Source organism: Thamnophis elegans, chromosome Z (assembly GCF_009769535.1).
Source record: "Thamnophis elegans isolate rThaEle1 chromosome Z, rThaEle1.pri, whole genome shotgun sequence".
Lineage (NCBI taxonomy): Eukaryota > Metazoa > Chordata > Lepidosauria > Squamata > Colubridae > Thamnophis > Thamnophis elegans.
The window spans coordinates 78,228,723-78,252,610 of record NC_045558.1 but is presented as its reverse complement, the minus strand read 5'-3'; the positions used below and the strand labels follow the sequence as shown (position 1 = coordinate 78,252,610).

The following is a 23,888-nucleotide window of genomic DNA, read 5'->3' as shown; positions in this document are numbered from 1 at the left end:
AAGTTTGTAAGTTGAGCAATATTTCTGTATTGATATATCATCACTCAGCACACAATTTCAAAAAATTTTTTTTAAACTTCTTAAATGTTTCCTGTAAGGTGAAATAATATTCAAAAATGTTCTTTAAGGCATTGCCTAACAAATTTCCTGCAAATTACTTTTTCATGATAAATTATTTGAAAATAACCATTTACAACCATATCAACAGAGTATTAAAAACAGTTTTATTTGTAGATAAACACATGACTTTATATAATAGAACTACCTTCCATCATCATAGAATGCAGTCTTTGGTGTAAGCAAGAATACTGCTACATTCCATAATTGTTATGAAGTCCATTAAAGAATTGAAGTTCTATCTTGCAAAGATTTTTAAATCACCTAATTTTTAACTTTGAAAATAGCAATATATATGTAATAGAAAAAGTTGCATTAATTTTATTGCAATACATTTTAATTGATTAGCCATGATTGAGGAAATTATTCAATTTATGATTTCTTTTAAATAGCCAAGGCTACAATAGCTTCAATTCAAAAAAATCATAAATACAGAATGTAGCCATAACAAATGGAAATAAGTATAGAACATTAGAAACCATTATTTATTGTGAAACAAGTACCAAATCAAAGCATACAATCACCATTATTTTTAACATGTAAATGGTTTTCTTACTTTCAAATATAACAATTTTGGTTAGTTCTATCACCTATAGGATTAGGAGTTGCTCATATATAGTGGCAGACCAAAAAAATTAATTGTTTGATACAAGAGAGATATCGTAAGTAGAGAAAAGCAAATCACTTAAGGCTATGATATTTAGACATTCAAGAAAAGTTCCAAAGTATCTTCAAATATACAATTTATAGATTTAGAAATAGTATTCTTCTTCCAGAAGAATAAGCACCTTTAGCATAATTGGTCCTTCTCCTGTAGCCCTTTATATAGATTCCACAGGATTAAATAATTCTGTAAAGTCATATTGCATAAGAATAAATCTATTTCTATAATATTGGGGCTAGGCCAATGGAAGAATAGGCATAAGAAGCTGTAAAAATTCCTATTTTACAGATATTGATCTCTTAAGAAAAGATTCCTGAAATTAACCGAAGACTGAAAACACAGAAGACTGATATAAAGAACTTATAGAAGAATGCTTAGAATTTGTCTGAAAAATACTGAAATATAATTCCTAGATAAATGGCAAAGGGCTCATATTGCCTTTGCCAACTTATGGAGTAGCAATCCAAATTACTTGTGTAAGTTAGTCTTCTTTTTAAAACTAATATTATGCCGAATAAATTATCAAGTAGTTCAGGTTTATGATTAATATTTCTCCAAAGATGGTGTTAAGTTTATTTGCAGTGGTTTAGTTGGAGATCCAAGAATATTGACACAAATTGTACTGCATGTTATCATATTTATGTTCTCTGCATACTCTACTGGCATTGGCAAGTTTGTGTTGGAAAACTGTATTTGTTCTAGATTTTCTTCCTCAAAATATTTTTAGATCTTTATAAATAATTTCAACTTAAAAATTATTCTCTCATTTACAAATTGGGAGTGTTTTATAATAATAAAAATAAAACTTAGAAACCTTAGTTGTACATACTTTGTCATTGCTTTAATTCAGTGTGGGTGATTTTTGCTTCTCAAAATAATTATGATAGGATAATTTTCATGTTTTCTGGTTTTTGAAATAGTAGAAATATAATATTATAACAGAAATGGTCAGACAAAGTTAACATATACTAAAAGACTGAAGCACCTGTTTTTACTTTAAATATAACTATCTTGTCATGGAAGTATTGATTGGAATGAGTTTTAATACCTACAAGGGAATTTTTATTTAACATGTATTTTAATTTTATTTAAAAATGGAAGAAAAGAAAAATGAACATAATGCTGGGCTTTATTAATGTAAAAAAAGTGTTTTTTTCATTATGTCTCAACTGAATTATAAAGACCTGCTCTTTATAGATTCAAAAGACCTACTCTTGGCTTTTGGAGGACAATGGAACCTTCTTCTGAAAGCTTCAAAAGTATTGGCAGAGAAGATTTCAGAATATGTCAATTATACTTGTTTTCAAACTATCAAAATGAGTGATACAGGTAACGAGTTACAAATGTAATGGAGCCTGCCAATTACATTCGTAACTTGAGGATTCATAGGAGTGACCCATATAACTTGAATGTGATCACTTCCTAATTTCGTCCATGCATTCATGAGGTATCTCAGGGTGGGGAAGGCCATGGGGGGCCTAGTGCTTCTCACCACACAAGGCTTGCCCTGACCCACGGAGATATTTCATGCTTCCTGCCCGACCAGGTCACTTACCTTACGTACATCTTGATGATCAAGGGAACTATCTCCTCTCCAGCCTCTCCACTGTGGTTTTGCCTTGAGCAAAGGCTTGCCAAGGCCTGAAGAGATGAGAGATTGTATCCCTGTAGGCTCCAATCATCTTTACAAAAAATCTTTGCTGCCGAGAACAAAGACCAAGAGGGGCTCCATTCTTGGTGGCAAAGGCCTTGAGGAAAGGCCTTTGCGGATGCAAATGGAGGAACAAAAGAACACATGTTCCCCTTCCCAGGCTCTGTTTTTAGCAGCAAAGGCTTTTTGTAAAGACGGTAAAAGGCTTTATAAATGGAGGGAAGGGTTCGGTATTTTAAGCCTCCATTCTTTGCAAATGCATCGAAGGCCTGAAGCACCGCACCGAAGCAAGCCAAGAAGCCAAAGGCTCACTAGATTTTCGCAAGGTGAGTATCCACAGGCTCAGTGCCTGTGGAGACCTGGTCGGGGGGCAGGATAGGCAGTGCCTCTGCGATCATTTGTAAAACTGCTGCAACATTTGTAACTTTGAGACTGTGTCGTAAGTACTTGGGTGGAGAGGTTATGTTGAAACTTCAAACTGTCTCTAAGTGTCATAACTCGATTACTAAACAAAGAATATTCTTCCAACTTTACAAGTTTTTCATTTCTCAATTTTAGTTGATCATATCAACCTACTGAATTATCATACATCTCAACAAGCACACTTAGGATCTATACTTAAAAGGTCACGTTCTTTGTTGTATTATACTGGATCGGAACATATACTGCTACTTTTCCATATAATTTTTAAACATATTATGATGGTGCAAGAGAAAAACAGAAAAAACTCTAAAATAGACAAAATTTCTACCTACTCACCTATTTTCTCCTTATTTCCTCAGATGAACTCTTTAATTAATTGACATGCCATGCCATGCCATTTATAAGGTTATTTCAAGCTGAAATAAATGTAAACAGATTTCACAACATATCTTGGGAAAATGTCTTTCCCAAACCAATTTAGATTTATGTTGAGGTAGAACTTAATTTTAATTTCTTTCCATTCATTATTGAAAGCTGTCCAATAACATATAAGCAATTTTTCTTGATAAATGTAAATTTAACAGCAAAATGCATAATGGTGAAGGTGAGTAAGGGAATGAAATCTTTTTCAGCAACTTTAAGAGTTTGTAATGTTTTCTTTTTTATTTTTATTGTGGAAATATTTTCTAGTCCATGCTCCATTTAGACCCGTGGCATCTATTGCAATATCAATAAAATCATCTGGTATCAGCCATTTCAGAAATATCAAAAAAAGAAAGCTGAGCATAGCCAAAAGAGTAAAAATGCAACCAGTCACTGGGCCACAATGAGTGATAAGTCTCTCAAGTCGTTTGCCCATTGGCAACACAGTTTCCTTTGCCACTCTGTTGTACACCTGCAGGAAGATAAATACATAAATTAGGTTATTAGATTTGTTTGCAATATGTAAATTGTATTAACTCAGAGACACTCATTCTTAATCATAAATATATTATAAATGAAACACTAGAATACTCTAGGGAATATCCTTTGATATATCTAAAGGAGTCAGCTAGAAGAATTTATTTCCCTAATTTTCCAGATGTTTTCCTAGAATAATCTAGATTCCTAAAATTTGTCATTCAAGTAATTTTATACATTTCCTATCCATAATATAGTAGGTTTGGGCATGTAATCCAAACTGGATTAAGATTACAAGTGTATGATTATTAAATAATTACAGAATATAATTACATCTTCAAATGAATATGGACAATGAATTAATCAGACCATAATAACTCTTTCTTCAAATCTCTGGATATAAAATCAGATGTTAGAAACAACCCATAAAAAAATAACTTTTACAGCAGCATCAATTGGTCATGGTTTTGTGCCACATTGTTGGCTCCCAAAGATTATTTTTCCAAAGCAAAGGGTTATGGAAGAAATTTCTCCTACCCATATGCAGTAACTCCAATCTTAATAGGACAGCAAGCAGCTTTTAAAATAAGTAAGATATACTGGACAAGTAGCCCACAAAAATGAGACTGAGGTTATCAGATGGATATGAAGGGATCTGCAAACTGCTGTAGGCAGAAATTTTCCATGTGAGCTAGTACACCATTAATAGATAAGTCCCTTGTCTATACGTATTCTGGCACCCCAAATTCTCTATATGTAAGATCCTAGCTGGCCACAGGTTAAGTGCATAAAGAAAACAATATACCGTAACTAAATTTCCACAATGAGATAAATTATTAGAAAACATGAAGATGTTTTCAAATGAATGTAGAGTTTCCAAACAAGAAAGTCCACCCACTTTTTCAGTTCTTTTTGCAACATTTCTCCAAGTGTAGAATGTTCTAACTTTGTCATGCATAATTTCTGGAGACAATAATGATCCTGACTTCAGTTGACTAATAGCCTTTTCCAATCCATTACAAAGGGATTTCACTGAAGGTTCACACAAAATTATAAAATCATCTGGAAGTACTTCAGGAATCCCACCAACTCTTGTACTGACCACCTGAAACAACAGATAAATTATTATGCTTTTGCTAGGCAATTTGTGCCCCCAAAATACAAATACTATACAGATAATATATAATAGTTTGTTTTGTAAAAAAGAGGTCTATTGTTTTTCTGACAACTATACAATTTTTTTAATATAATCATAAAACCTTTATCTCACTTCTGAACTATTTCCTAACAATAACCAGCATTATTTTAATTTGTTTGTAGGAATCTTTTTCTCAATAATTCTGCCTATTATTATTCTATTAAAATATTTCACATTACTTGCTTTGACTGTATTGTATTCGTTCTTAATCTGCTTATCCGCTCTTCCTTTGTAAAATACTTATTACCTTCAATCATTTAAAAGCCCAGTGCTTTGAAAAATGTTTACATGGGGACCTGCATTAAATAAGTCTGTTTAGATTGTCCTGCCACTCCAAAGTAGAAAATAAAGCAATTGATTTACCGTTACCATTCTTTAAAATAGTACCAGTTTGTGTAAAGATTAAGGCACCAGGCTAGAAACTGGAAGACCACGAGTTCTAGACACAACTTATATGCAAAGTCAGTTGGGGAACCTTTAGCCATTCATTCTCTTTCATTCCTAAAAAAAAGGCAATGCTAAATCATTTTAAAAAAAAAACAACCCAAAAAACCCCCAAGAAAACTGCAGTAACTAGTCCAGGCAGTTGACGGGAGTCAACCCTGATTTGAAGGCACACACACACACACACGAAAGGATACAATTGTCATTTGTTCCCATTTCGTTTTTTTAAAATGTAATTTTCATATTTTAGTAGAAGTAGAAAAAATATAAAGAAGAATGTAAATATATTGCTACCAATTTCTTCACAGTAGTTATAAATGCCCATTTTTCCTTCTGCATAAAATACTTGTATTGATAGCCTTTATGCTGTTTTCAGGAACAACCTGGATTTGTACCTATTCCACATTCTCTATAAGCGGATCTAACATAATGATTTTTGAAATCTGCATTGACTTTGGCATATCACAAATATCCATACAGCCAAATATCAGGTCATGTCCTCCTAACTTTTTTATTTAGTCTTTAATTTTCAACAATACCCAAGCAAAACAATGAACTGTAAAATTCAATTTCAGATTAGGTAAACTTAATCCTCTTCTTTTCTTAGCATTTCATAACATATTTAACACATAGCTTTTTCCTTGGCATGCAAATTTAGAGATACCTTTTAGGTCTTATTTAAATGGTCTATCAGTTGCCAAAACAGGTAGTGTCTGGAAAATAAAATCATTCCAGGCTGCTGGTCTCAGGTTGCTGATGCTAAATGCCAGGTCTGTGGTTCACAAGGCTTCCCTCATCCAGGACTTAATTATAGACGAGGGGGCAGACCTGGCATGTATTACTGAAACCTGGCTGGGCCTGGAGGGAGGCGTCCCCCTCACAGAGATGTGCCCAGAGGGTTTTCAGGTGCTTCATCAACCGCGACCCCAGAAAAGGGGCGGGGGAGTGGCCATTGTTATCCGACAGTCCTTAGCTCCTCGTAGGATCCCTGCTGCGGAGCTTGTCGGGTGTGAGTCCTTGCTGGTGAAGATGGACCTTGCGGGTCAAATGGGCTTGTTGTTAATGTACCTGCCTCCCAACAGCGTGGCAACAGCCCTCCCCTTGCTCCTCGAGTCAATAGCCGAGCTGGTGGTTGAGTTCCCCAGACTTATGGTACTGGGGGACTTCAATTTGCCTTCGCTCGGCGAACGCTGATGGAGCACAGGAGTTCATGGCTTCCATGACAGCCATGGGCTTGACCCAAGTAATCCAGGGTCCGACTCACTCAGCGGGCCACACACTCGACCTCGTATTTCTCTCGGAGCAGTGGAGTTGTGATCTTGGTCTGAGGGGTAGTGAGATCTTCCCCCTGTCATGGTCAGACCACTTCCTATTGAGGCTTGACTTTCGGAGACCAATCCCCCGCTGTAGGGAGGAGGAACCGATTAGGTGGTTCCACCCCAGGCGTCTTATGGATCCCCAGGGTTTCCAGACAGCGCTTGGCGTTATGCCTGATACTCTCGCCCGCAGTTTGGTGGAGACCTTAGTCACTACTTGGAACTCGGTAGCATCTGAGGCTCTCCACCGAATTGCGCCTTTACGGCCGATCCGTGGCAGTGGACCCAGGAGGGCTCCTTGGTTTACCGAGGACCTCCGAGAGATGAAGCGCCAAAAGAGACGCCTAGAGTGCCGCTGGAGGACCAGTAAATCCGAGTCAGACCGAGCACTCTTAAAAGCCTGCATCGGAGCATATCTATCGGCATTACGGACAGCCAAGAACAACCACATTGCCGCTCTGATTGCGTCTGCTGAGTCCCGCCCTGCCGCCTTGTTTAGGGTGACCCGCTCCCTCTTAAACATGAGGGTTGCGGGGAACCCTTTACAAGGTAGAGCAGAGGAATATGTCCAGTTCCTCGCGGACAAAATTGCTCGGCTTCAGATGGACCTGGACTCCAATTGCGCAGAGCCAGCCGAGGTACCGGGGAAAGGTCTTGAACGACACCTCTGGACTGATTTTCAACCTGTTGCTCCTGATGAAGTGGACAAGGCCATGGGAGCGGTGAGTGCCTCCACATGTGTACTGGACCCATGCCCCTCCTGGCTGGTCGCGAACAGCAGGGAGGTGACGTGGGGCTGGATCCAGGCGATGGTGAATGCCTCTCTTCGGGAGGGTTTCTTTCCACCGACATTGAAGGTAGCAGTGGTGAGACCCCTCCTGAAGAAGCCATCACTGGACCCAGCCAGTTTGAACAACTACCGTCCAGTCTCCAACCTCCCCTTCATTGGGAAGGTTGTTGAGAAAGTGGTGGCCTCGCAACTCCGGCGGTCCTTGGATGAAGCCGATTATCTAGACTCCTTTCAGTCTGGTTTCAGGCCTGGCTGCAGTACGGAAACCGCTTTGGTCGCACTGACCGATGATCTCTGGAGAGCCAGGGATGGAGGTCATTCCTCCATCCTAGTGCTCCTTGACCTCTCAGCGGCCTTCGATACCATCGACCATGGTATCCTTCTGCGACGGTTGCGAGAGGTGGGGGTGGGAGGCACCGTTTTTCAGTGCTTCTCCTCCTACCTCTCGGACAGGTCGCAGTCGGTGTTAGTTGGGGAGGAGAGGTCGACCCCTAGGCCCCTGAAATACGGGGTTCCTCAGGGTTCGGTCCTGTCCCCCCTGCTATTTAATATCTACATGAAGCCACTGGGTGAGATCATTCGACGGCACGGGATAAAACACCATCAATATGCGGACGATATATAGTTGTTTCTGTCCACCCCATGCCAACTCAGTGAAGCGGTTGACATGATGTGCCAGTGCCTGGAGGCTGTTAGGGTCTGGACGGGGGTTAACAAGCTTGTACTCAATCCAGACAAGACCGAGTGGCTGTTGTGTTTTCCTCCCAAAAACTTGGTCAATATTCCATCACTCAGGCTGGGGGGTGAAAACCTACGCCCCTCAGACAGGGCTCGCAACTTGGGGGTCCTCCTGGATCCACAGCTGACTTTAGAACACCATTTGTCGGCTGTGACCAGGGGGGCATTTGCCCAGGTTCGCCTGGTGCACCAGTTGCGTCCCTACCTGGACCGGGAGGCACTCGCAACAGTCACTCACGCCCTCGTGACCTCAAGACTGGACTACTGCAATGCACTCTACATGGGGCAGCCCTTGAAGAGTATTCGGAGACTTCAACTCGTCCAGAACGCAGCCACGTGAGCGATTGTGGGTGCACCTCGGTACACCCACGTTACACCTATCCTCCGCGAGCTGCACTGGTTACCGATCAGTCTCCGAATACGCTTCAAGGTGCTAGTCGTAACTTATAAAGCCCTTCATGGTATTGGATCTGGGTACTTGAGAGACCACCTGCTGCCAATTACCTCCCACAGACCCATTAGATCTCACAGGGTTGGCCTCCTCCGGGTGCCATCTACCAGCCAATGCCACCTGGCTATTACCCGGGGGAGGGCCTTCTCTGTGGCAGCTCCGACCCTCTGGAATGAACTCCCCGCAGGGATTCGGACCCTCACCTCTCTCCAGGCCTTCCGAAAAGCTGTCAAAACCTGGCTTTGCCGGCAGGCCTGGGGGTGATGAGTTCCCTCCCCTCTCGACATGTATGGTTGTGCGACTGTTGTCTACTTTTATTATTTGTATTTTGTCTTTTATGTTCCCCCTTTTTTTCCCTCTTGAATTGTTCGCCGCCCTGAGTCCTCCCGGAGAAGGGCGGCATACAAATAATAAAATACAAATACAAAACATTTATTTTTATCATACAAATTCTTCCCAATCATGACAAATTTATTTTCTCCCACATTAGCATGTACTTTTAATTTCATTCCATATCTTACATACTTATTTTGCAATAACATATAATTAATATTTGTGATAGTGATACACAAATATTTTATTTTTTTCTCAATTCTAAAACCAATTTTCTTTATCATTTGTTTGATCCTTTATTTTTGTAAGCATTTCTGTCTGCTAACACTTAATCTTAAAATTTGCTAGCATACCAAATAAGTCTGAATTACAGGCTTCCTCCATTTGTTTTTTGTTTTGCCTTTCTTTATCCTTAATACCGTATTTTTTGGTGTATAAATTGCACCTTTTCCCCCCAAAGAGGGTGAAAATCTGGGTGTGTCTTATATTCAGAATGTAGCACCACCCACCTGCTCCGCTCATTGCATTTTTGGGTGATTCCAGGAAGCGGAGATCCTCACTTCCACTTGGATTTTGATAACGAGCTTTTAATCCATTTAAAACAAACCTATCACCCCATGCGTATTTTACTGGAGGGGGTGGGGTGGAGTATTATTTTCATGGAGGCAGAGGGAGGGATTTAGCACCGAAGGCTCCACTCCCGAGACACCCCATCTTCCTACATAGGTAGGAAGACGGGGCATCTCGGGAATGGAGACTTCAGTACCAAGTCCCTCTTCTGCCCCCATGAATATCATACCCCACCCCATCCCATTCAGTTAAATATGTCTAGGATGATAGGGTTTGTTTTAAATGGATAAAAAGATAGTTAACAAAATCTGAGTGGAAGTGAGGATCCCCACCGCCTCGAACCACTGGAAATGCAAGGCACAGAGGCAGTCTGTGGCAATTTCTGCAGCCTGGAACAGCTGATTGGGGGTTTTACACCCACCAATCAGCTGTTCCTGCTGAATCAGGCTGCAATAAGGGGCTGAAGCTGACCAGGCCCTTTGCTGCAAGGATGCTAGCCAGATTAATACTGATGAATGCTGGTAGGCAGAGGCAGAACTTTTTTTTCTTGTTTTAGTCCCTCAAAATTAAGGTGTGTCTTATACTCCAGTGCATCTTATACTCCAAAAAATACAGGTAAGTCTCCTTTGACTCTCCATAATTAGTCATACAATCTGTCCCAAATTCATTTTTATTTTGTCAAATCCACTCACTTCTTTAATATTAAAGAAACAACAATGTTAATTATTGTTAATTGTTGATAGATGATAGATAGATAGACAGATAGACAGACAGACAGACAGACAGATGATAAATAATTACTGATATTTGTGATAAGGTAGAAATAAGGTAAAACTTGTATGCAACTGTGAGCAAGTATAAACAGAGGGATAAAGATGGCAACTATTACTACTTTAACAAAGACAGGGAAAAAACCAACATCCAACCCTTCGTTAGCAGTATCCTCACCCTCAAACTAAAGATCTATCAAGCGTGCATTGGGGCTGCAGAAAGGTGGATCGGCAGCAGGAACAGCAGGACCGGCACAAACAATGCAAAGTATGCAAGTAATGCTACAGATGATACAAGTAAGTAAGTAAGTATAATCTTTATTGTCATTGTACTTAAATATAATGAAATTGGTTTTAACCTCACTGGTGCAAAATTGTAACAGAAACAAAAAAAGAAAGAAAAAGAAAAAAAGTAGTGTGTGCATGGAGTGATTGTGGTTGTATTTAAAAGTTTGAAAGCCCAAGGATAGAAACTATTTTTAAACCTGTTTGTTCGGCTGGCTATAGTTTGATGTCTTCTGCGTGAGGGTAGAAGTGCAAAGAGACACGGACCAGGTTGTGAATCATCTCTGAGTATCTTCCTAACTCTGCTAAAGCAGCGAGATCTGGAGATGTCATCCAGTGGTGTCAGAGGGAAACCAATAGTTTCTTGTGCCGAATTGATCACTCTCTGTAGTGCCTTCCTGTCCGCAGCTGTTAAACCACCATACTGTACTGTAATATAATATGTGAGGACACTTTCTATAGTGGACCGATAGAAAGAGGTCATCAGCCATTGTTCCACCTGATTTTTTCACAGGACTCTAAGGAAATGAAGTCTCTGTTGGGCCTTTCCAATCACCAGAGATGTGTTGTTTTTCCAGGTGATATCTTGACTAATATGCACTCCCAAGAATTTAAAAGAATAAACCCTCTCCACACAGCCCCCCTTGATATAATGGGGCAGGTTCCACTCTGTGCTTCCAGAAATCTAGTACAATCTCCTTTGTTTTACTACATATCAGAGGATATGCAGTCATATGTATACAGCGAATACAGGTATGGCTGAGCACACAGCCCTGAGGGGAGCCTGTGCTGAGCTTAAGCGTGGAAGATGTAAAGGACCCAACCCTGTTTTTGGATGATCTGTCAGGAAGTCTTTGATCCATTCACAAGTGAGGGAGGGAAATTCAAGTCAGTCAATTTTTCAATGACAATGCCTGGTAAGAAGATAGTGTTAAAGGCCAAGCTATAGTCTATAAAAAGCATTCTGACATAATTCCCAGATTTCTCAGTGTGGCTCAGTGCAATATGTAGAGCAGTGATGATGGCGTCCCGTCGACTTGTTGCTTCTATAAGCAAATTGGTGTTGATCAAAATTTGGTGGTAGACAGGACCTAAAGTGTTGTAGGACCAGTCTTTCAAAGCACTTCATCACTATAGACGTCAGTGCAATGGGTCTATAGTCATTCAAGCTTTTTATGACTGCTTTCTTCCGAACTGGGATAATTGTGGCTGCTTTCAAGCATGATGGGACTCTAACCTGCTGCAGGGAGAGGTTAAAAATCCTTGTCATGACCCCTGTTAATTGGTCAGCACAGGTTTTTACCACTTTGCCCAACATCCTGTCTAGACCTTGTTGGGATTTACAGCCTTCAGCTCAGCTCTCACTTCATGTTCATCCAGGGTGAGTGGCTGGAGGTCAGAGGGCCTTTGGGCTAGAGCCACAGAGACTGATCTTTTGACCTCAAAGCGGGTGAAGAAGCTATTTAGCTCCTTTACTAGCAGGGCATTAGCATTGGCTATTTTTTTCTTATTGCCCTTATAGTTGGTTAGATGTTGTAGCCCCTGCCATACTTGTCTTGAGTTATTATCTTCCAGATACTTCTCTACCTTTTGTTTGTATTTCTGTTTAGCCTCCTTAATGCCTCTTCTCAAGTTTGCCCTGGCTTCATTGTATTTGTCTTTGTTTCTGCCTTGAAGGTGGAGTTTCGGGTTCTCAGAAGTGAATGTACCTCTGCTGACATCCAGGGTTTACAATTACTGTAAACTCTGATGTGCTTATTCACTGTTACATTGCATGTGCATGTTTTAATGTATGAGAGTACAGTGTCAGTGAATTCTTGCAGCTCCAAATGTTTAAATATACTCCATTCGGTAGTCTGGCAGAATGCTCCCTCCGGCCAGATTTTGACAGTTTTCAAGACTGGTTGTATCCTTTTCCTAAAGGAGATATACTTTGGGCACAGTAGCAGAGAGATGTGGTCAGACATAACCAGATGGGAGAGGGGGATTGCTCTATATGCCTGTCTTAAGTTTGAGTACATATGGTCTAGAGTATTCTTACCTTTGATGGTACACTGCACATACTGCACAAATTTAGGGAGAATTTTAGACCTGCTTGATTAAAATCCCCCGTCATGATAAAGCGCCCTAAGGGTAAGTTTGCTGCTGCTTCTCGATGGCATCATGTAACTTAGAGAGCGCTGCACTAACATTTGCATAAGGTGGAATATAGACAGCAGTGATAACTATAACAGAAATCTCTCTAGGTAAATAAAATGGCCGACAAATGACAGTTAAGAATTTCACATCTGTAGAACAGTATGTATAAGCAACTCTACTGTTAGTACAACAGTTATTATGTGTGTAAATACAAAGTCCTCCACCTTTCTTTTACCAGAGTTGCTGTTTCTGTCAAAGCGGTGTGTGGTGCGGTTAGTTAGCTCCACTGACGCATCCGATACAAGTGGATGAAGCCAGGTCTCTGTGATGATCATCACACAGCAGTCACGAATGAGCTTATTCGCTGCCATCCATAGCTCTAGTTCATCAGTTTTGTGGACAAAGGATCTAGAGTTGATTAGAAAAATGCTGAGTAATGCTGGTCTGTGAGGCTGCTTCCATAACCGAACTAGCAAACCAGCTCTGCATCCCCGCTTCTGCTTTTGCTCTCTTCGCTGCCTCCTAGGCCCAACAATGATCCATGGAGAACCTGGAAGTCTTACTATATCACTCGGTATATGAGACTGCTGGAAGTCGCTGGTAATATCTAGTTGACTAGAAGATCCAATCTTTAATAACTCCCTGCGGGTGTAGACTAGTTTTTGCCTAACTCTACTGCGGCACCAGGAGCTCAAAGCCGCAGTGTGTAAGCGCGCCACCATCTTGGGGGGAGAAAAATACAAGAGGCAATGACAAAAACACAAGAAGCGATAGCTACAAATCAGAAAGAGATGGGGAGGAACCATGAGGAAATTAAAAATGAAATGAGAGGATTGAAAGGAGATATCAAAAACATGGATGACAAAATTGAAAAGATACAGAATGCCATAATAGTCAATGAACACTGAAAGAAAAATAGAGCATACAGATCAGAGGATAGAAAAAATGGATTTGAAATATACGCAGGTTAATAAAGAATTAGAAGAATCAATAATCTTCCTTATATAATCTAAGATTTCAAAACATAATTGAAGAAAAAGAGAAAGACCTGAAAGAAAAAATGACCGAAATTTTTGCTGAAATTTTACAGATAAAGGAACAAGTGATGAGAGGAGACATTGATGAGGTCTACCGTGTACACACCAATTATGCCAGACGACATAGATACCGGAAGAAGTGCAGATGTAAGATTTGCCAAAAGAACAACCAGAGACAAAGTGTACAGAAAACCCAGAGAAAAACAATAACATACAAGGGAAAAGATTTGATTACTCTTAAACAGATACCATGGAGAGTCAGGGAACAAAGAAGACAGTTCCAATTTTTAACTAATCAGTTAAATAAAAACAGAATAATTCACAGATGGTTGGTACCGGAAGTGATTTGCTCTGCTTTGCTGCTGCTTCAGCTGCCATTGAAATGGGGAGGGGGGACATGGTATTTGGGAAGGGAATCATTATGTGCTGGAGGAAGATTCTAGACGCTGGCCTGACCATCTCATTGCGCATGCGGAGGAAGGGAGTTTCCCGCCAAGGTTAATTGTCTAGCATTCCATCCTGGTGATGTTTTTTGAAGATATCTCCCACCTGACAGTTGGGTGAATTATAATTGGACTATGGATTGGGGTGGCAAGGGGAGGGGATTGAATTATACATGATATTCTTTACTTTCGCGCCTAATTAACCAGATTCAGCTTTGCTTCGCTACTATTCGTTTGTAATTAGTAAAAGTACACTTAATTTCAAGCAAATGGAGTTGAATGGTTTCTTTCCTGATTATTAAATGAAGTAGCATCTGACTATTGGGCTCTTGGCAAGAAAAAGGATATAAAATAGATAACATAGAAAAAGCTCAAGAATTCTGCAAAAAATACTTCACAAGGGAAGAACAACAAAGAAGAGAACCTAGAAAGTAGAAGTGAAGAAGAAGAAGAAGAAGAAGAAGAAGAAGAAGAAGAAGAAGAAGAAAGAAAGAAAGAAAGAAAGAAAGAAAGAAAGAAACAAGGAAGAGGAATAGAAGCAAGAAAGAGAGAAAGAGAGAGAGAGAGGGAGGGAGGGAGGGAGAGAGAGAGAGGAAAGGGAACACATCAGAGGGAAAAGTCAGATGCAAACCAGAAGTAATAAAAAACACCCCAACTAACGATGCACCAAGAAACAACAATTATCTCGGTAAATTTGAACGGCTTGAATGCACCAAAGAAAAGAGCACAGATGTTTAATAAACTTAGGAAACTGAAGGCAGACATAATCTGTATACAGAAAGTGCACATTAAAAGGGAACATTTTAACTTACTGGAAAACACAAAATTAGTAAATTATATACAGCACTGGCAAATAAAAAAGAGGGATAACAACATATAAAAGAAAAAATAAATTCCAAATTAGTCTATGCTGATGAAGAAGGCAGGATTCTAATGATTAAATTAGAAACAATACAAAAACCGATCTTATTAATAGTGATGTATGCACTAAATCAGAAACAAGAGGAATTTTATAGGAAATTGCACAATAAAATGAATGAATTAGATTATGAAAATATTTGCTTAATTGGGGATTATAACGCAATAGCGGATAAAAAGATGGACTATGAAAGTAAAAAAAAAAACAAGAGAAAGAAAAATACATTACCTAAATCCTTTTTCGAGATGTCAACAGAATATAAACTACACGATATTTGGAGACAAATGCACAAAACAAGAAAGCAGTATACCTTCTATTTGAATCCGCATCAGTCATGGTCGAGAATAGACATGGTCTGGACATCATCTGGACTATGTAAACAATTAGAGGAAATTGAAATTGAAAAAAATGAGTGGGCGGATCATAACCCAATAAAATTAAAATGGAAAGGCCAAAAAAGAAGAAAAAGATAGATGATGAACCCAGATATCGTAAAAGAAACAGAATACACTCAAATGCTAGAGAAAGAATTAAAGTTATTTCTCAGAACAAACAAAAAAGAAGCCATCTCAATGCAAAATCTCTGGGATACCATGAAAGCATACATAAGAGGCCTCATGATTGCCTCTATAGCAAGAAAAAAACAGAAAACAAAAAGATCAACAAGAACATATGCAAAAAGAACTTAGTGAAGCTGAAGCTGAATTACAGAAAGACCCAAAGAATAAAACTAAAAAAAGGGGGGAGATGATAAAACATAAGATTAATTTAATAACCCAAAAAGAATTAGCGCAGAAAATGAAAGTGACCAAACAAGATTACTTTGAACAAGCCAACAAACCCGGACAATGGCTGGCATATAGATTGAAAAATGAAAGAGAAAAAAGAATGATGTATCAACTAAAAGATGACGAAGGAAATATTCAACATAAACCAAAAGAAAAGAAGCAAATTATTCAAAATGTTTCAAAAAATTATATGCGCAAGGTAATATGGAGGAAACTAAGATAAAACAATATTTAAACCCAGAAAAGATAAATCCAATCGCGAAGGAGGCAATAAACAGACCAATAACAACAGCAGAAGTAGAATTAATCCTCAAAAACCAGAAGAAGAATAAACTATAGAACCAGACAGAATCCTGGTGGAGTTATACACATATAATCAAATAATATTGGAAAAACTAGGATTGGAAATGTTTAATGAAGTTTTAGAAAAAGCCAAGATGCCCGAATCATGGGCGGAAGCAATAATATCGCTCATCCCCAAAGAAGAAGCTAACTTACAAGAAATTCAAAACTATAGACCAATTTCACTATTGAATTCTGATTATAAATTATATGCAGCAATTATGGCAGGAAGAATTAAACAAGTGCTAAATGAACGAATACATCATATCAAAATGGATTTTTACTTTACAGGCACATTAAAAATAATACGAGAGTCATCTTAGATGTATTAGAATATTATGAGATGCATCAAGAAAAACAATTGGTATTGGTTTTCTTTGATGCACAAAAAGCATTTGACAATGTAAACTGGAAGTTTATAACAACTCAATTAGACAGGATGAAATTCAGAGAAAAATTCACAAAAATGGTAGAAAAACTGTATAACACCCAGACAGTCAAAGTTCTGATGAACAGAGACCTAACAGATAAAATTGAAATAAAAAAATGAGTTAAACAGGGATGTCCTGTCTCCTTTGCTGCTTATATTAATTTTGGAAATATTGTTAAATGAAATTAGGAAGGACCAGGGAATAAAAGGTTTAAGACTCAAAAATAAAGAATATAAGACCCAAGCTTACGCTGATGATTTAGTATTTGTTTTAGAGAATCCATTAGAATCTAGTCCAAAATTAATTCAAAAATTGGAAGAATATGGGGAGGTAGCAGGATTAAAAATTAATAAAAGCAAAAGAAAAATGATAAGAATATGACAAAAAAACAAGAAGAGAAATTGGAATTAGTGACTAAAATGCAAACAATTAAGAAAGTGAAATACTTGGAGATTTGGGTGTCGGCAAAGTGTTTTACAATTAAAGATGATAATTATAATAAACTAATGACACAAATAAAGATTTAGAAAATTGGAAAAATATTCAGTTATCTCTAAAGGCGCATACAGTGGGGCAAAAAAGTATTTAGCCAGCCACCAATTGTGCAAGTTCTCCCACTTAAAAAGATGAGAGAGGCCTGTAATTGACATCATAGATAGATCTCAACTATGAGAGACAAAATGAGAAAACAAATCCAGACAATCACATTGTCTGATTTGGAAAGAATTTTTTTGCAAATTATGGTGGAAAATAAGTATTTGGTCACCTACAAACAAGCAAGATTTCTGGCTCTCACAGACCTGTAACTTCTTCTTTAAGAGGTTCCTCTGTCTTCCACTCATTACCTGTATTAATGGCACCTGTTTGAACTTGTTAGCAGTATAAAAGACACCTGTCCACAACCTCAAACAGTCACACTCCAAACTCCACTATAGTGAAGACCAAAGAGCTGTTGAAGGACACCGGAAACAAAATTGTAGACCTGCACCATGCTGGGAAGACTGAATCTGCAATAGGCAAGCAGCTTGGTGTGAAGAAATCAACCATGGGAGCAATAATTAGAAAATGGAAGACATACAAGACCACTGATAATCTCCCTCGATCTGGGGCTCCACACAAGATCTCACCCCATGGGGTCAAAATGATCACAAGAACGGTGAGCAAAAATTCCAGAACCACATGGGGGGACCTAGTGAATGACCTGCAGAAAGCTGGGACCAACGTAATAAAGGCTACCATCAGTAACACACTACGCCGCCAGGGACTCAGATCCTGCAGTGCCAGACGTGTCCCCCTGCTTAAGCCAGTACATGTCTGGGCCCATCTGAAGTTTGCTAGAGAGCATTTGGATGATCCAGAAGGGGATTGGGAGACTGTCATATGGTCATATGAAACCAAAGTAGAACTGTTTGGTAGAAATACAACTCGTCGTGTTTGGAGGAGAGAGAATGTTGAGTTGCATCCAAAGAACACCATACCTACTATGAAGCACAGGGGTGGCAACATCATGCTTTGGGGCTGTTTCTCTGCAAAGGGACCAGGACGACTGATCCATGTACAGGAAAGAATGAATGGGGCCATGTATTGTGAGATTTTGGGTGCACACCTCCTTCCATCAGCAAGGGCATTGAAGATGAAACGTAGCTGGGTCTTTCAGCATGACGATGATCCCAAACACACCACCCGGGCAATGAAGGAGTTGCTTCGTAAGAAGCATTTCAAGGTCCTGGAGTGGCCTAGCCAGTCTCCAGATCTCAACCTCATAGAGGAGTTGAAAGTCCGTGTTGCCCAGCGACAGCCCCAAAATATCACTGCTCTAGAGATCTGCATGGAGGAATATCAGCAACAGTGTGTGCCAACCTTGTGAAAACTTACAGAAAACGTTTGACCTCTGTCATTGCCAATAAAGGATATATAACAAAGTATTGTGATGAACTTTTGATATTGACCAAATATTTATTTTCCACCATAATTTGCAAAAAAATTCTTTCCAAAGCAGACAATGTGATTGTCTGGATTTGTTTTCTCGTTTTGTCTCTCATAGTTGAGGTCTACCTATGATGTCAATTACAGGCCTCTCTCATCTTTTTAAATGGGAGAACTTGCACAATTGGTGGCTGACTAAATACTTTTTTGCCCCACTGTATATCCACAGTTAAAATGAATATTTTACCAAGAATTTTATTTTTGTTGCAAACTGCATCTATAAATCTTGGTAAAACTTTCTTCCAGGAACTAAACAAACTAACATCTAGGTTCATTTGGCAAGGACGAAAAGTGAGGATTAAACTAAAGTCAATGCAAGACAGCAAATAGGAGGCTTAGCATTACCAGATTGGGAGTTATATGCACAAGCAGTAACACTAACATGGTTGAAGGACTGGATGGAGTTAAAAAATAAAAGAATCTTGACCTTAGGGGTTATGATCTGCAAGTATGTTGGCACATGTTCCTATGGGATAGTAAAAACAAACCCACAAATACTTTCAAAAATATCTAATTAGAAATGCGCTATTGCAAAATTGGCTCAAAATTTTCAAAACCCACTATGTGAAAATCCCAAATTGGCTATCCCCGACAGAAAGGGTGATGCACCCAAACTAACAGATATTAATAAAGTCATAAGATACAGAGACTTAATTAATGGACAGGGAAATTTAAAAACAATCAAAGAATTGGCAGAAGAAAACATGAAAGTCAACTGGCTAACTACAGCTGTGTGAAAAAGTCCTGCACGCTTTACGGTTTATAACCTTTCTTGGATAGGCAATTGATTTTATATTTTATGCTAACTGCTATGCAAATATTGTTATATTTAAATAAATACTGGTGGTTTTTAAGTGAAAAGCATAAGCTTTTTGCAATTTGGTACTGTTTGAATGGAGATTACAATGACTATGAAAACAGATTAACTGAGGCATACCCAGTGGCATACATGTTGCAATTACTAAGGCTGATGCTAGTGTGTTGTTAACATTTTGATTGTTTGTGGCCCTGAAAAGGACCGTTTAGGTAACCAAATAGGGTTACTAATATGAAATTGTCCAGCCCTTATTGCTTATCACCAGGCAGCATCGCTTCAGCATAAACTGTATAAACCTTTGCACATGATCTTTTGTGACAATGTGGTGCCAGGCTGCAATAATGGATTCAATCAGCTCCTGCTTGGTCTTAGGATGCTTCTTGCTTATTTTGTAACCAAACTTGGTCCACAAGTTCTCAATTGGGTTCAAATCTGGGTTCTGAGCTGGCCAATCCAGGAGTTGAACACAATGCTTCTTTATCCTCTGCTGGGCGGACTTGGCTCAATGACAAGGAGCGTTGTCATCCTGGAAGTAAAAGTCCTTCCCTAAAAGTTGCTGAGCTGAAGGAAGCATGGTCTTTCAGGACTTCAACATACTGCTTGGAATTCATGATTCCCTGCACGATTTGTATCCAACCAATACCAGAAGCAGCGATACAGCTCCAGATCATCACATGCAATGGATGCTTCATAGATAAATTCAGGCAGTACGGCCAAAATTCTTCAGCTGGAAATCTTCTGACATACTTATTGCTCTGATTCCCAGTCAAGTAGAAATTGCTCTCGTCACTGAAGATGATCTTGGCCCACTGTTTGTTGGTCCACCTGACATACTTCTTGGCCCATGCACATCGACGGAGAGCGGTGACCGTCTGTGAGGTTTACTTCGAGCTTTGCAGCCTTTGAGCAAGTGTGCTTGTGCACATTTTTACATTAGGTTTCACTCCAAATTCTTATAACCTGAGGTGAGGCGAGCTTCCTGTCATCCATTGAAATGCGTTGCAGAGCCTGATCTTGCCGTTTTGTCAGCTTTCTTGGTCTTCCAGAGCAGAGCCTGTCATCAACTGAACTAGTTATTTGGTATTTTTCAACCACTCTGCTCATTGTGGTGCGATGGGATTTCACTCTCTTGGCTATTTCTGTACAGGAGTAACTCTCTTCATGAACCACAATGATGTGATGCCGCTGCTTAGCACTGGTGAAATCAAAGGCCTTCATCCTTGTCCGCAGCCAGAGCTAAATTAAATTTCTCACTGCTTTTCATGCCTATTTATAGTCAGCGAGTATAACAACATTGATTGGCTCATAGATTTAGCCTCTGTGCTTTTTGATTGGTCAGCCAAAGCTCTCTGCTGATTGACTACTTTCGATCCTAACAGTCTCAAAGAATTGAGAAACCAAGAGAAACATATGTGCCAAATTTCATGTTTGTGGGTTTTACAGTTCTGGAGATTTCATGATCCTGCATGAGTGGTATTTTGTTTGTGTGTGTGTGTGTGTGTGTGTGTGTGTGTGTGAGAGAGAGAGAGAGAGAGAGAGAGAGAGAGAGAGAGAGAGAGAGAGAGAGAGAGAGAGAGAGAGAGAGAGAGAGAGAGAGAGCGCGAGCCAAGCTGCGGGAACCGGGGGGCAAAGGTAATCGCATTGCTTGGTGCCTTCGGGATACCACTCCCAGAGCCGGGCACAGCAGCCACCCGGCAAACCCCCTTTCCAGCCGGGCACAGCGCCATTCACTGACCTAGGGGTATCACCAAGCCATGTGAACACCTGTTCACCACTGCCCAGCTCTCGTGGCTTGGCGCCTTCAAAATGCCAGTGAATGGCGCTCTGCATGGCTGGAGAAGGGGGTTGCGCGAGTGGCTGTTTCGCTCCCACTCGCTTGCTTCCTAGCCTCACGATGCCCTGGCCGAGCTCTCCCTGCAGAGCCAGGGCACTTCCGCCACCGCCATCCCAGCATGGCTTTTTTGGCAGCTTCCAAACTGAGTCTTCCGGCAGTGGCCGCTCTGAGCGTATGGTCCATGGTTGTGGGATGGCTGTAAACAACCATAGAGCGTATGCCCAGAGCAGCCCCTGCCAAAAAACTCGGTTTGGAAGCCGCTGAAAAAGCCATGCTGGGATGGCAGTGGCAGTGGCAGCGGAGGTGTCCTGGCTCTGCAGGGAGAGCTGGGCCAGGACATTGTGAGGCTGGGAGGCGTGTGGGCAAGAGCGGAACAACTGCTCGCGCAACCCTCCTTTCCAGCCATACAGAGCGCCATTCACTGGCATTTCAGAGGTGCCAAGCCATGGGAGCCGGGCAGCGGTGAACAGGCACTCACATGGTTTGGCGATACCCCTAGGTCAGTGAATGGCGCTGTGCCTGGCTGGAAAGGGGGTTTGCTGGGTGGCTGCTCATGAGCGTGGTTGTTTCATGGCTGTTGAGTTGTGCTGCTGCAACAATGCAACACAGCCATTCGCCCATGAGGCTGTGCCCAGCTTTTTGGAAGCCCGCTCGCAAGAGAGCAGCCACCCGGCAATCCCAAAACAATAAACCCTCCCCTCATAATAAGGCCCAAGCCATATTTTTTGTGTAAAGAAAATAAGACCCTGTCTTATTTTCAGGGAAGCATGGTATGTATGTTTGTGTGTGTGTGTGTGTGTGTGTATAAACATAAATAAAATAGGGATTTAAAATAATACACATTAACTTTAAAATAAATTATGTATTATAATAATACAAATGATAACATGAAGAAAGAAACCCTCAACAGAGCAATTTACTCCTCAGAAGGAAATGATAAGAGAACTGCCATGTTGAGGGGAGTAGGAGTAACTAAGAAGACAATGCTTCCTTGGCCCCTAAAGATAGCAATCTCTAATCAAAGATATATTTAAAAAGCTTGCCATACTATATCAAGCAACAGATGTTACTACGAAAAAGTGACAAGACTTTAAAAGTGACAATCAGCACTCTGAATTATGTCCAGAAGCTAACTGGCAAATAATGCAGCTCTTAGCATAGAGATTTTGTTCCTATCATTGTAGTTTTATTAAATTCTTAAGAACATGGTCCATTTAATTTCTTTGAATAACAATAAGCTTACCTGTAAACCACAACTGGCAGCTTCCACAATTGCCATACAAAACGCTTCTGTGAGAGAGGTGTTAAGAAAAATATGACCTTGAACCAAGATGTTTCTAACTTCCTGGTGTTCTAAAGCTCCTAGAAGACGAACTCTATAAAGTTTTGGGAAACAGGTAAAGAAAATATTGATAGAAGTATTTTTATCAATTGAGAAAATCACAATCCAAAATAAATACTTGCAACTAAACCTGAAACCAATAGAACTGGATTATGAATAAACTACTAATGCTATTGGTATCAATGAATTTTCAAAGTGTTTAATGTCATAAGGAATGTAGCTAAATCAATTCTCAATTTTTCCCAACTCTTGTCTTCAAAGAAGGCTAAAATGCTAAATATTGGTTCAGCTATATTGCAACTATTCAATAGTCAAGTACAAAGAAACAAAATAGCGAGTTCTAAGTTCATCTAAACATCTCATGTCACTGCAATTCTTAATATTTTTACCAATAATATTTGATTTATTTTCTAAGTAATAAATAGAAAAAATAATCAAGAGAAACAGAAATTTTCTCATTTAAAATAATTTCTATTGATGCTTCATGGTTTTTATTTCTGAGATTTATAAAATTATTTCAGTATTAGATCGATATCCATCTGCAGTTTCACACTGAAAATATAGGTAGTCCTTGACTTACAACAGTTCATTTAGTGACCGTTCAAAGCACTGAAAAATGTGATTTATGACCATTTTTCACAGTTACCACCTGTGCAGTATCCCCATGATTATGTGATCAAAATTCAGATGGTTGACAACTGGTTCATACTTATGACCAATGCTGCATCCAAGGTCACGTGATCACTTTTTGTGACCTTCTGACAAACAAAGTCAATGAGGGAGCAAGATTCACATAACAATTGGGTTACTTACTTATTAACTGCAGTGATTCATTTAACTATGGCAAGAAAGGTCATAAAATGGGGCAAAACTCACAACAAACGTCTCATTTAATAACAGAAGTTTTGAGCTCAATGGGAATTGTAAGTCGACGACTACCTGTATTCAGAAGATATCATCCTGAACAGGAAGATAATTTATAATGATCTAAAAAAAAGAAACATGGCATGATAAGCTGCTCCAAATAATCATAAGAAAACAATTAAAAGTAGCTTATGAATAACAAATGCCAGAATATTTAAGGATAATCCAGTTAATTTCTCTACTTTTTCCAATAAGACTTATTTTAGTATACAGACATACACTGACACCAATGAGCA

At 39.5% G+C, this 23,888-nt stretch overlaps 1 protein-coding gene across 1 annotated transcript in view; it reads right to left on the bottom strand.

The window, feature by feature from the left end:
- Nucleotides 1-201: 201 nt before the first annotated feature.
- PIGA (phosphatidylinositol glycan anchor biosynthesis class A) overlaps nucleotides 202-23,888 on the bottom strand; it is a 28,404-nt gene continuing 4,717 nt past the window's right edge. Inside the window, exons 4-6 of the mRNA XM_032236866.1 lie at nucleotides 22,630-22,762; nucleotides 4,654-4,860; nucleotides 202-3,750 (exon numbers count right to left, since the gene is read on the bottom strand). Coding sequence (XP_032092757.1) covers nucleotides 3,493-3,750; nucleotides 4,654-4,860; nucleotides 22,630-22,762 — 598 coding nt within the window. The 3' untranslated portion in view covers nucleotides 202-3,492. The remainder of the gene's footprint in view (nucleotides 3,751-4,653; nucleotides 4,861-22,629; nucleotides 22,763-23,888) is intronic.